Source organism: Helianthus annuus, chromosome 4 (assembly GCF_002127325.2).
Source record: "Helianthus annuus cultivar XRQ/B chromosome 4, HanXRQr2.0-SUNRISE, whole genome shotgun sequence".
NCBI lineage: Eukaryota > Viridiplantae > Streptophyta > Magnoliopsida > Asterales > Asteraceae > Helianthus > Helianthus annuus.
The window spans coordinates 153,383,840-153,398,063 of record NC_035436.2 but is presented as its reverse complement, the minus strand read 5'-3'; the positions used below and the strand labels follow the sequence as shown (position 1 = coordinate 153,398,063).

Sequence of the window (14,224 nt, the reverse complement as noted above, 5' to 3'; positions counted from 1 at the left end):
GTTCATACCTTTGAGAATCTCCAATAAGAAATTCCAATTAACAGAGTCATAGACCTTTTGAAAATCCACTTTAAAAATTAAAGTTTGTTTTTTATTCACCTTTACCCAAGAAATGATCTCGCTTAGAATAAGAGGACCATCCAATATCGACCTCCCTTCAATAAAGCCAGATTGAACAGTGATATGGGACGGAAGTCCTTTACCTCCTTTGGATCTCTAATTTTTGGAATCAAGCAAATAAAAGAAGAATTGCATCCACTCGGTACCTTAGGCTTTGAATAAAATTGAGTTAACATCTCCAAAATTGACGGATCCAGCAAGGCCCAAAATTTCTTGATGAACTTAAACGAAAACCCATCCGGCCCTGGCGTTTTATCTCCTCCACACATCCACACCGCACTTTTAACTTCTTCTTTAGAAAAAGGAATAACTAACGCCTTTGCCTGTGTCTCTGATAATTTACTAAAACCAATCAAATCCATCAATGGCCTTTTCTTTTTAGGTTCAGAAAACTGTTTCTTAAAGAACGCCTTAAACTTCTTTTTAATCTCTTTCGGGTCCGAAATACAAACCCCATTCACAATCAACGAGTTAATCCGATTCGACGCCTTTCTAATGTTCACATATTTGTGATAAAATTTAGAGTTTTCGTCCCCTAACCTCGCCCAATTTAGCCTCGCCTTTTGTTTTAAGTCAACCAATTTCCGTTTTTCAAAGGTTCTAATACGCATATTACTCGTCACCCTTTTCTTTTTCTCCTCCTTAGATAAACGTCTGGACAATACTATGGAGTCCAGATTACCAATTTCTTCCAACGCCTTATTAATCTCAATGTCTTCTTCCAGCAGGCTCTTGGCTCTCCATTCTTTAATTTGAACTTTTAAATTTTTAAGAAGTATACTGATGTTACCAAAAGCATCATCACATTTGACCAAATCGTCTACTGTTTAATTTAATTGTTAAAGAGTAGAATGAAAGTTTTAATAAATATTTTAGGAAAATATATTAATATACAAATAAATAAGGAAAACATATTAATATACAATTAAATAAGAAAAATAAAATCACGAACATTTATTTGGAAAAACACATATAAAAAGCTGGTTGTCATCAACTTTGCTACGGCAAGAGTGAGTTTGCATGTGGCGATTCCAACGAGGTTGATTCATTCTTCTCCAGAAATTCAAGCTCCACAGGTATACATACTGTTGATTCGATTTCGATTTACATATATAATGTTTAGTTTATCATATTCATGTGCAATCGATATTTGATAATCAGTAAACATAAATCTAAAATGTTAATAAAATAGTTGATCCGTTAGGGCTTAGTAGGTTTTCATGTTCATTAGGGTTTAGTACGTAAACTTAAATTTTAGAAAACAAGAAGATTGTGCTTTTAAATCGATAAGTTGATCCATCTGTTTTGCGTACCAACCGTTTGAGGAACAAGATTCAAGTTGACGATACACTTTGAACAAAAAATAAATAAATTAATTAATTAATAAAAATTCAAAATGTAGAGAGATTTTAACGGATAGAGTGATTCATGTTCTTGATCATGAGAATTGATAATTCGGGCGAGCTTCTTGATTGTGGTGTTAGGCATCTTATCCTATCCGTATGAATCTATGATCAAAAGCTGAGTGACATAATTTTAGGGATGTATACTGGTATCAATAATTTGGGACATTCCTAAATTATTTTGAATAGGCTCTCATTAAGAGTGTATTTCACATGCACCACCATCACTTTCAGCTTTCCAGTGTTTGTCCTTTTAAAGTATGGTCCAGTTATTAGATGACCCCTTTCTTGATATTTTGGATGTTGAAAAGAAATCTTCACAACCACCACCTAATTGATATATAGTGCATTTCTTGGAGTGTTAGTATGCTGAAATGTGTTTGTTTGGGTAATTAAGTGGGATTATTTATTTGTTGGAAACTTGGTATATATGTTGTGTTCTACTTTTGTTCCTGTTGATTGATTCTTTGATTCAGGTGACACTAATTATCCCTTTAATCTTGAACTAATTGGGTTATCAACATTGATTTGATCAGAATCTGGGAAACTAAACTGTTCCTTCATTAAAAATATATATATTTTTTAATTGAATCTGTTGTACTTTGAGGTTGGAACGGGTTATCTGACTATGGTTACCTTTTCATTTGTCTTCTTTCATCCAGCTTATCAATCTTCTCCAAATGTGTATATTAAGGGTAGGGGTGGGTTATCACTCATCACTCACTCACAACTTCTAATCATGTTCTCTCACATCATCGAGCTTTATTCCATCACTGATGACGGATTTTAGTGGAAATTCTCATCACTCACAACACCCAACAATAAACCCTTACATTTCCTCACAATCTTCCATTCTTCACGCGTGATACATTCCACGCGTTATCAAATTGACCCCTGAAAAAATCAAGTGGCGGTGGTGTTTTGTGATCCATCACTCGTTATAAACATCCATCACGTGAAAAAGGTTTTCCACCCCGGGTGGCCTTAAAGTGGCTGAAAGAGAAATTCTTTGTTTTAATCCATATTTTATTAGATGGTGTCCTTCTACTTTTGTTAATACTCATCCCAATGTGCTTTGTAAATAGAACTAGGTTGTTTGACGTCGCGCGTTGCAGCGAAACAGAGCAAATGATAATGTTAAACATATGTTATTTGAAAATGAAACATGTTGTTTAGAAAACCAAACCACTAGACTCGGTTAAATTTATTATGGTGCCGTAAAACGACACCAAATAAATACTCTATTTTGAATGAACTTCATTTTTAACAACACTTATATAAGAATGTCGAGGGGAAAAATAAGCACAACTACGTACTTAAGTTTTTTTTTTTAAATAACGAAAGAAGTTATTAAAGAAATATTAAATTAATCGATAAAGACACTAAAATTTATAAAAAAGAAAAACGAATTATGAAAAAAAAATAAACAATAAAGGTAATATAGATTAAAAAACCAAACATGTTAAAAGTAAATATAATAATAAAGTATTATAATATTAAAATAATAAAATATTAAAAAGCTATACATTAAAGGGAATATGGTTTTAAGAAAGAAAAAAAATGTGTTAAAATATTAGAAAACTTTATATTATTATAAGTTTAAAATTAGTATTCATCGTCATTCATTAACAATATATATATATATATATATATATATATATATATATATATATATATATATATATATATATATATATATAGGGGGCTGCTAGAATGAGAACCACCTCGAGTTGTAAGAAACGCGAGAACTACACCCCACGGGTGGGCGTTCACTATGATTTTTTTTTACAACTAGATGTGTGTATTATAAACACAGCCGTAAAAAAAAATTTTAAACGCTGCGGCCGAGGGGGTAGTTTTTTACACCACAAGTTTGGTGTTTTTAATTTTTTTTCTTTTTTCTTTTTTTTCACCAAACTTGTGGTGTAAAAAACTACCCCCTCGGCCGCGGCGTTTAAATTTTTTTTACGGCTGTGTTTATAATACACACATCTAGTTGTAAAAAAAAATCATGGTGAACGCCCACCCGTGGGGTGTAGTTCTCGCGGTTCTTACAACTCGGGATGATTTTCGTTCTCCCGGTTAACGTGTAAGTGCAGTTCTCGTCGGGTAACTGTACTTTATCAGTTCTCGTCAAGTCCAAAGCCAATAGAAGTCAAGATCTAACAAGTTTGGACAGAATATGTTAAGGCCTAACAAATTCGGATAAGTTATGTACTATGGGGTCCGAATTTGTGGATCAGGGTTTGTCAGAACTTATGTTTCCTTATGTGTTGTCCGAATTTATGGACATGAAAGGTTCAGCACTTATGGTTTGCCCTAACCTATATATATAGGTGTATAGGTTAGAATTGGGTATCCATCACAATTCATTCATCTCTCTGTGGGGATCTGCTGTGTGCAACTCTCACAAACCCTAAGAAATTCCTCAACAGCGTGTGCACATTCTAGAAAGAGAGTGACTATGTGTTAGTGAGAGAAAGCTAGTTTTAGATCTTTGTGATGACCTAAACCAGCTTGTAGATGATGTATACTCTTTCGGTTTGTAAATCTGTGATGACTGATTCATTAATAAAGTGTCTCATCTTCTGCATCTTTCTATCTTTTATGTTTTTGATATCTTCTACGTCTTGAATCAAGTGCATTATTGATGTTCGTTATCGATCCGGTGCTTTCACAGTGGTATCAGAGCATGGCTACCGATTCGGAATGGTCAAACCGCCTTCCGAATCACCATTGCTCTTGATTTGATGTTTGTTTCTGCCAACATCATGGAGATGTGAAGATTCTATAGAAAACTTGAAGAATTTGAAGTGGTTCGTTGACTAAGATGTTTTCTTGTTTTCCAAGATTGTTTCAGATCTATGGTTTGATCCGAAAAAGGTATTTTCCGAACTTAATTAAGTGTTAGAAGTTTTCTGTCCATTTGTTACTTCTGAACTTCTAGTGACCTAGTGTGTAGTCACACTTGTCAGTACTTGTGGGTTTTGTCCGAATTTGTACAAAACTCATTGTCAGCACTTAAAATTCGTTCTATCCGCACTTATAATTCATTGATATGTCCGCACTTAATCTAGTTTATAGTGTCTGCATATAATTCATTGATATGCCCGCACTTAATCTAGTTTATATTGTCCGCATATAATCATCTCTTGTCCGCACTTACTCATTGTTCATTCATCTGTCCGCACTTATGCTTAATCATGTCCGCATAAAAGTTTGTCCGCACTTAAACATTGAGCGCACTTATCAAATATTGTTCGCATTAATAGTTTTCTTTGTCCTATAAGCTTAAGTCCGCACTTAAGAACCTTTAGGGATTGTATATGTGTCCTCACATATCAGTTTATTCATATTGTCCGCACTTATGCTCTTTGATCGCACTTATTCAACATTATCTTGTCCACACTAACACATTATTTTTGTCCGCACTTAAAGGGTATTGTCCACATTTAATTGTTGGATCAGAATTATCTTTCATTGTTCGAACTTAGAATTTGTGAGAATTTAAGTTTCCTTTGTCCGAATTTAGTAATCAGAATTTACTATCTTCTTGTCCAAATTTAATTTGTGAGAAGTTATCTTGACTTATCCGAATTTAAATCGTGAAAACTTATCTTCTTGTTGTCCGACTTTATCAAGTGTCAGAACTTATTTTCTCTTATCAGAACTTGTTTGTCAGTACTTATTCTCTCTTTGTGCGAGTTTAAGAGTTTGTCAGGATTTATTCATTCTCGTTGTAAGGATCTCTTCATTCCTTTGAAGTCCAATTTATGAGTTATATTCGGAATTTCATTGCTAGTTCTGAATATCTTTGTATTCTGAAGTACTGTTTAGATAATCTGATTCGAGGTTTCAAAAGCTTTCGGATTTTATGAGTTTTGAATTTTCTACAATTCCAGGTTACTTGGGATACCAGATATGTAGTTAAGTTTAGAAGTTTATCTAGTTATGCCGGGTTACTGGGGGTACCAGATAATTAGGAAGAGTCAGAATTTTGTGTAATTCGGAAATTTGAAGTCAGTTTCGGATTACTGAAAAGTTCCAGAGTACTTATGTTGTCCGGATTAAGTGAGGGGATGAGAAGCGGTAATGGTGGTCCATGGTGTTCTTTTCAAGATTCTCGGAGTTCGGATTTGGTCCTTACTAAATCTTGGACTATTATCGTGACTTTGTTGGACTCTGATAGCTTGTGCGTAAAAAGGCTCATGTGCGACGGAGTTTTGTCACGTGTGTTTGTGTTTTTAGTCAAGTATGGACGTGATGAAGTTGGATTCTCAGTTCGACTAGTTAAAGATTCAAGCTTATTAGTTGCTGTTTAGAGTAGAGAAGATTGGTTTCTTGGTCCCAAGGGTGATTTACAAAAACGAGCATAACTTTCGCTACGGGTCTCCGTTTTAGGCGTTCAACCAGTCAAATCGAAGCTTGAAACGAGGAGCACGTCATCCAAAAAACGCATTCTAGTGAGAGTTACGTGCCTTTTTAAGTTTTTTCCATGTTTTATGCACTTTGATTTTGGGCTTGTGTTTGGCCCGTGGCCTTTTTAAGGCCCGTTTCGAATTTCACTTCTTATTTATGTTCTTGAGATATACTTTGGATAGTTATCATAAATTTTAGAAATAATCATTTTCACTTCAAATTCTTTGCATTTTGGGTTGAGTTTGTGGGTTTGGGGAAGATTATCACGGATATTAGCAAAATCAACGTCATCAATCCTCGTTATCGTATCATACGCTACGTCACTCGATCCCACTGAGTTTTCGTTCAAACTCCACCACTGGTCCAACCACTTGATTCCAATTCTTAAAATAGGATTTTAACACACAACTTGAAAGTTACCCATCTGGATAGCATAGGAGAAAATAACTTTAAACTCTTTTTTTATATATTTGTTTGTAGTATTTCCGGGTGGGAGTTTGAGTGTGCCAAGTTGTACATTTTAAATAACATTTTGGGATCTGCACTAATTCTTAAATACGTGAAAACAAGTTATTGAATTTGTTTCCTAGGGACAAAGGAAATCCTAGCATCTTAGTACATACATACATACATATACATATGCATATACAAATACATACACGTACACGATTCTCTCGCTCTCTCTCTCTCTCTCTCTCTGTATATTAAAACTTGTGTGATCATATTATTTACACTTTTGACTAAGGGATTTCTATATATAGAGATGAAGGAAGATAAAGGTGCAAGGTGGTTTGAACTCGAATGTGTACCTAAGGAATACATATTCCCAAAGGAATATAGACCCCAAAATCTTGATAGTCCTGTTTGTGATTCAATTCCTGTTATAAGTCTTGCAAAATCAAAGGCTGAAAATGGGCATAGCCAACCAGTTGAAGAAATCTTGAAGGCTTCTCAAGAACTCGGTTTCTTTCAGGTATTTATAAGTTTAACCCATAATAAAAGTTCTAGATTATTGTAATTTTTTGATGTGGCTTTCAAATTTCTACCGAAATGATTCGGTTTTGGCTGATACTGTAAACTTTAAATTGAAACAGGTGATAAATCATGGAATTCCGGAAAAGACGGTAACTGATGCAATGAATGTTCTTAAGGAATTCTTTGACATGCAAGCCAAAGATACAACAACTGTGACTGTCCCTCATAAAAAAGGTTATATTTACACAAACAGCACTTATTTTGCGAAAGATGGTGTTCATTTATGGAGGGAAAATGTTAAGCATCCTTGTCATCCCTTGGAGGAATGCATTCATCTATGGCCAGCTTCACCAACTCGATATCAGTAAGTTTAAATATTTCATATTCATCATATAAGTATTATTTCAACAGTTTAACATTGTTGTTGTAAAAATTGCATTTAGAGAGGTAATTGCAGCGTATATGGTAGAAATACAGAAATTGAGTACAAGGATTTTAGAGATGATTTGTGAAGGACTAGGACTTGAACAAGGCTACTTTAAAGATACAAGCGAAGTTCAGTTTTTGTCATCTAATTTCTACCCACCCTGCCCAGACCCGAGTCTAACTTTGGGACTATTACCGCACATTGATCCTAGTCTTATAACCATCCTTTATCAAGGGGGTTCAACCGGTCTTCAGGTTATGAAGGATGGTCAATGGGTCAATGTTGGAGCCATTCCTAATGCCTTTGTTGTTAACATAGGTAACCAACTGGAGGTATGTTTAGTTCTAATCTTTCACATAAGTTTTTTGAGCACAAAAACATTTAAAATGGCTATTCAACTTAAATGCTGTATCTAAAAACCCATAAATTGTAGTTTACTCCGGAAGAAATCTATACGAAAACTACATACCGAACACTACTAAGCGAAAAATTTGGGAGGTCGGATGACCCCCCGGCCCCTGCAAAGTTGCTCCCCTGGTTATAATATACACTATATTTGATCATTGGTACCTTATACATTATACCTTACATTGAAAAAAAAAACTTCAATTTATAAGGCTACAATTATAAGGCGCAAAATAGTCAATCATATATAGGTAACTTCAACCTATCTATTTTGGACACAGTTTTCACTACTTACTAAATATCTTATTGTTTTTATATTTGACCCATTTTATTGAATTTTTTATAAAGTTTTACATCAACCCAATCTAATTACCTGTTTTTTTGACCTGTACTAAAAAGAGTTACCTATTTGACCTGTTACCCAATCAACTTAACCTACCTGTGAAAAACTCTAATAAATCTCATAGGGAGGTCAAGTTGACCTAGTTAACTCACAAAGAGCGTTCCTAGTTCCGTTTATAGCCTAGACCTTCAATACCCTCTCTAGAGTCTCATCCACCTCACCCTCTCTCCTCCACCCATTGTGGAAGCTCTTAAAACATGTTTTTCTTAGAATGGGAATTGTGCCTGAAGTTCACTACTCACTAGGCATTTTAGTATTGATGGTTCAAAGATATTTTACGCATTGGAAGGTGTTAAACACCGGGTGGTAACTGGTACTCTCGTGCACAATTCACTACCCGATGTTAACACTTCTAAATTTCCTGTTGCTAATTATTTGTTTCCATAAAAACGAATGTAAATAGTCAACTGTAAATGCCTCGTGGGGGCATGCTAAAAAACGCATTTTAAAAGGCCATACGACCTAATATTCATGTCAAGATGTGGGCGGGTGAAGATAGCTATTTGATGGAATTTATAACAATTTGTGATCACATTTTGGGTAGTATTTGATGCTCTTTTGTAAAATGGATGTTTTGGTCTAACCCATGTTGACCCAAACCAAATTGAAATTTTCATATTGGTCCGATATGGCTCGGTACCCCGGCTTATCGGCTTCTTTTGCCAGGTATACTTTGGTGACTACATTGTTGCCATCCCAAATCCTTTGCATTCAGAAAGTTAAACAACAGTTGTTTACAGTTAATAGTATATTCTATGTAGTGTTCACTTGTACCACCACGTCCTACTCGACCAAGTCACTAGACTACCGAAGAGGTTGAATTTAGGATTTCCAAACAACATAAAGGATTTTAAATTTTTATTGGAAAAAAAATACCCTCTTCGTCTTTTAGGTAGATTGAAAATGGCATTTTTTTATCTTCAACGATAACGATTACGCTAATCTCCTTTCCGTTTTATGTTTGTTACAATATTTTGCCCTTTCCACTAACCGACCTATTAGTTTCAATCCTTTACGTTTAATGATTTTAATGAAGTCTTACATAAACCCAACCTATTTAACCCGATTCGACATGTATTAAAAAGTTACCTATTTTGACCCCTTACCTAACCAACATCACTCGCTCGTCTCTCCCATAATGATGCGGGTTTTAGGTTGAATGACCTATTTAAAACATATATTTTCATTAATGCTAAATGCTCATTAGGCATTTTTACCATTATTGGCTAATGGTTCGAGTGCATTTTATGGATGCAGATAATTAGCAACTGGAAGTTTAAAAGTGCTAAACATCAGGTGGTGACTAGTACATACGAGACAAGACTAAGCATTGCAACCTTTGTGAACCCCTCTCCCAATTGGATCATTGAACCAGCAAAAAACTTGGTGAACGAATTGGAACCAACGCTATACAAAGCTAGCCAAAACATGGTGAACGAATTGGAACTAACGCTATACAAAGCTACCCAAAACATGGTGAACGTATTGGAACCAGCGCTTTACAAACCTATTCAATATAAAGATTATCTTCTCCATAGCAACGCATTTGGTGACGACACTGCTGCCCTCCAGAATGGTCTGCGTTAAGAAAGTTGAACAACACATAGACGGATTGTCTGTGCTATGTCCAAACTCTGGTTTAGGTACTTAACTTTTATTTGTCCCAACTTATGCAAGAACGTAGAATGGTTGGTATTTGGAGTGGATGAACTTTAACTTTTATTTATTTCGTTGAACTTTTAGAAAGTGACCAAATTACCTTTTAAGTATTTATATATATATATATATATAGTTAGGACGATGAATAGTAACTTTATTTTTAAAATAATATATAGTTTTTTATTATATTTTTATTTAATAGATTATAATAGTTTATTATTATATTTATTTTTAATAACATATATTTATTTTTTTCTTTTTTTAAAACCATATATTTCCTTTACCATATTTTTAATAATTCTTTTTTCTTTTTTGAGAACATATAATAATTTATCAAATAATTTGATACTTCTTTAATAATTTACGTTTATAGCTTTTTTTTAAAAACTTAAGTACGTAGTTGTGCTTGATTTTTTCCCTCGACATTCTGTTATAAGTTTTGTTAAAAACGAAGTTGTATTCAAAATAAAGTATTTATTTGGTATTATAAAACGACACAATGATAAGCTAAACCGTTCTAATGGTTTGGCTTTCAACAACATGTTTTATTTTCAAATCACATTTGTTTTACATTATCATTTGCTTGAATTCGCCGCAACGTACGACGTCAAAAAAAAAAAAAAAAAAAACTAGTTAATTTTATCTATACCTTTTACATTGAAAATGAATAGTGATTTACAATTGTTTGATAGTTGTAAGTTATGCTTTGTTAATGTATATTTTTTATTTTTTCACTTTTAACCTCTATACTTTTCATCTTTTACAAAGTTTTCATTTTACACAAAATCGAGTTGAGAATAGTAGGGTAGAAGTGATTAGAGCCAAATCGTAGATGTTATCATAGTTGTCTCGCCGTTTAGTTGTTTTTGTGTGTATAAAGTGATGTCGTTTACACATTTCGTTATTTTAATAATATAATGTAACATCACACGTCAAATATAGTGTTTTTTTTTGTTCTTTAGCATGATGACTCAGATTGTTATCGTCCGAACAACAAAAATTTTAAAAAAATAGTCTCAACCTTTTATTAGAAGTTATATATATATATATATATGTGTGTGTCTGTGTGTGTGTATGTATGTGTGACACACACACCATATATAGGGGATGGATCTTGAGAAAACTCATCTTTGTGGGAATACTCGAGAAAAGTTTACCGAAACTCTAAGCCCTAATCCATAAGCCCTAAAAGCTAAACCCTAAATGTTTAAAAGATAAAAACTAAATGCTAAATCTATACCCTAAAAACAAAACCCTGATCTCTAAAAATTAAACCATAAACACTATACCCAAAACACAAACCATAGAAAAAATTCAACACAAAAATCAATTGTTTAATAGAGTTCTCTTGAGTTTTCTCACGAAGAAAGAGTGATCTCATGATCCTCTCCCATTATATATAGAGTAAACTACAATTTGCCATCCTATGGTTTACCCCAAATTGCACTTTGAAACTCTATTTTTCATTTTTTGCATAATGACACCCTGTGGTGGAACTTTCATTGCACTTAGACGCCCACCATTAGTCAAACGTTAGGTTGACTGTCAAAAAATGCGTAAAAGACTATTATACCCCTTAAATCACTTCATAACCCATGAATCACACTTTCTTCTACATGACTAGCCCTAATTCTCCAAAATCCCAAATCCCCCAGTTGTTCCAATCGCTCACACCCCTCTCTTTCTCTATCCCAAAGAAATCCAAAACGCCAACAACCACTTTTCCATTACAGAAAATAGAGTGAGAAAACAAAGTGAAATAGAGAGACATGGAGAGATTGTAGAGAGAGATGACCAAAGAAAGATAATGAGATCGGAAAAGGAGGCTGGATGTCCTGTCTAACAGTGCGAGCGCCAATGGAGACTGAGATGATTACAGATGGTGATTGTTCTGAGAATCGGAGAGGGTTTCTGGTGACGGAGGAAATGGTGGTGATGTCGTAGGCACCGGTGATGGTGGTACTATAATAATGGCGATGAAGAGGAAGGCAGTGGTAGCATTTCCGGCAACAATCCTCATTTAGATGACTGTAATGAAAGATTCAGGTGGGTTCGACATGACCTTCGGCGACTAAAGTAAAGCAAACAATCTATGTTCATTTTGGTAGTAGTTGGTGATGATAATGGTGGTTGAAGGTGATGTGTTGATAGATGGTAGATATAGTAATGGACGATGGAAGTTGAGTTGGTGTCGTTGTGGGTGAACAATGACGGTTGAGGTGGTGTGCATGACAGTCATTAATATGGTGGATGTATTCTGCGAATGGAGATTGTGATCATTGGTGGTATTTAATAATGGATGTAATGGTGATGGTAAACCATGGTGGTGCTCTATGGCTAGGCATCTAGAGACGATAATGGAGAGTGATTGATGGTTGTTGATGACGTGAAGTTGCGGTGGTGGTAGTATACAGTGGTCATTGTGGTGATTGGTGGTTGCAAAACGAGGGTGGATGTTGTAATGATCGGTGATGGTTAATGTGGTGCTGTAGTTGAAGGTGAACATGGTCGTTGTGTTTTGTGGGGGAAGGGATGGAAGATTACCAGTTTACCCCTCATATGGACAGTCAACCTAACCATTGACTAATGGTGGGTGTCAAAGTGCAATGAAAGTTCCACCACACGGTACCACTATGTAAAAAAATGAAAGAGAGAGTTTCAAAGTGCAATTTCAAGTAAACCACATGTGCCATTCAAAATCATTTTTACTACCTAATTAATCAAATACAACATAGCAAAATTAATTTACATGTATCTATATATTGAAAGAATTCAAATGTGTAAATTTATTATCTACACCTTGTTTTGGTAAAAAAATTACCGAAGCCATTAATAATCAAATTAGTTTGTGAGGTAGTGTGCTATTGGTATTTGCAAAAAATATGTTAAGTTGATCGTTTATGAAAACAGTTTCAGGATATAGCTCGAGGATATCAAACTATATCAATAATCAAAGAATGAGCGATAAATGTAAAGGTTGACACGAGATGTACAAGGAAAGCCCTTGATCAATCTAGATCTCCGGCATAAAGCTGACAATCGTCGGCTTCCTTGTTCTTCTTATTGCTTGAATTAACAGGATACAACTTCGGGATAATGCTCGGATCAGCCCTAAATGTTACAGTGATTGTGAAGTGTGAGTGAGTGTTAATTGCAGAAATAGCAAGTGATCGATGAGATTGTACGAGATTGTGTGTTTGAAATTGTGTGTCTAACCACTGATACAACACCTCCTTTTATATTTATAAAAAATAACTAACTATCCTACAATCTTTGGATACTTTCGGATATTCCCTCATGACCGTTGTGGACTTCTTCTACAGCTCCAACGTTCGTCTTCTAACCGTCTTGAGCGAGTCTTCAGGAAGACCAAGCCCATACATCCGTTGGTACCTTGCAACCAAAGAAAATCATTAGTGGCGAGTAGCATACCCCCGCAGGATGTTACCAATATCCTGGTTCTGTATCCTGGTCGCAGTATCAAATATATATAATATCAGGATATGTCTTCGGGATATAGGTTCGAAATTCCACCACAACAATTTTCCCCAAAAATATAACTGTTGGGATTCTCTGATCCAAACGGGTATATTTTTCTTCACGTTACCCAATGCTCTTAATGGGATGCAGAAGTTGAAGTGACATGGTGCAACTTCCAACGCGATATTCACTCATTGCTATCTATTCCGCCCCAATATCTTCTCCTTTCTTTCTTGATACTTATCAGATTTTCTCACAATTCTCAGGTACTTTCTTCTTCCTTCTCTTATTATTTTCTCGTTTTCTTACCCAGTTTCTTTATGGCCACACGGACTCGATCACACACCGGTGACTCCACCTCAGCCTTCATCAATCAGAATCTTCTTAAGAACCTTGAGAAGGAAGTATGTTCCTTTGATAACGCCAACATTGCTGCTCTAAGGACCTCCGGTGCGTTCCCCGATGGAGCGATTATCCGTTCGTTTGATCGGAGTCTCCGATCAGACGTGTCATCCGACGAGTGGATCTGCTTCCCAGCCTACCCTTTCTCTCTAGGCCTTCGATATCCTTTTCCTGAGTTTATCATGCAGTTCTTTAGTACCACCAGCCTTAGTTTCGCTCAGACCATGGCCATGGTCTGGAGGGAGTTGGTACTTAGTCAGATCAAGACCTTTCACATCCCTGACCTTTGTATTGAGGACATCCCCATTGCTTATCATTTAAGATCTCATGGTTCCAGTCGATTCTTGCTCTTTTCCACCTCTAACAACCCCTAATCCTCAAAGTGACAAAAAATGAGGATGAATGGAAACGAAAGTTCTTCTTTGTTAGGCGGGACTCTATTGCTGAGGGTGATAGCCTTCCGGTGAAGAGGTTGACCACGGGTAGGATTTAGGGTTTTAGGGATATCCTAAATGTATCCTGAAGTTACAT

The 14,224-nt window shown here is 35.3% G+C and overlaps 1 protein-coding gene across 1 annotated transcript; it reads left to right on the top strand.

Annotated features, from left to right (window-relative positions):
• Positions 1 to 1,124: 1,124 nt before the first annotated feature.
• LOC110934927 (hyoscyamine 6-dioxygenase) lies at positions 1,125 to 9,902 on the top strand. Its single transcript, XM_022177623.2, has 5 exons — positions 1,125 to 1,196; positions 6,704 to 6,915; positions 7,037 to 7,281; positions 7,361 to 7,676; positions 9,410 to 9,902. Exons 2-5 carry the CDS (start codon positions 6,706 to 6,708, stop codon positions 9,737 to 9,739), a joined length of 1,101 nt encoding a protein of 366 aa, XP_022033315.1. The 5' UTR covers positions 1,125 to 1,196; positions 6,704 to 6,705; the 3' UTR covers positions 9,740 to 9,902.
• Positions 9,903 to 14,224: the final 4,322 nt, after the last annotated feature.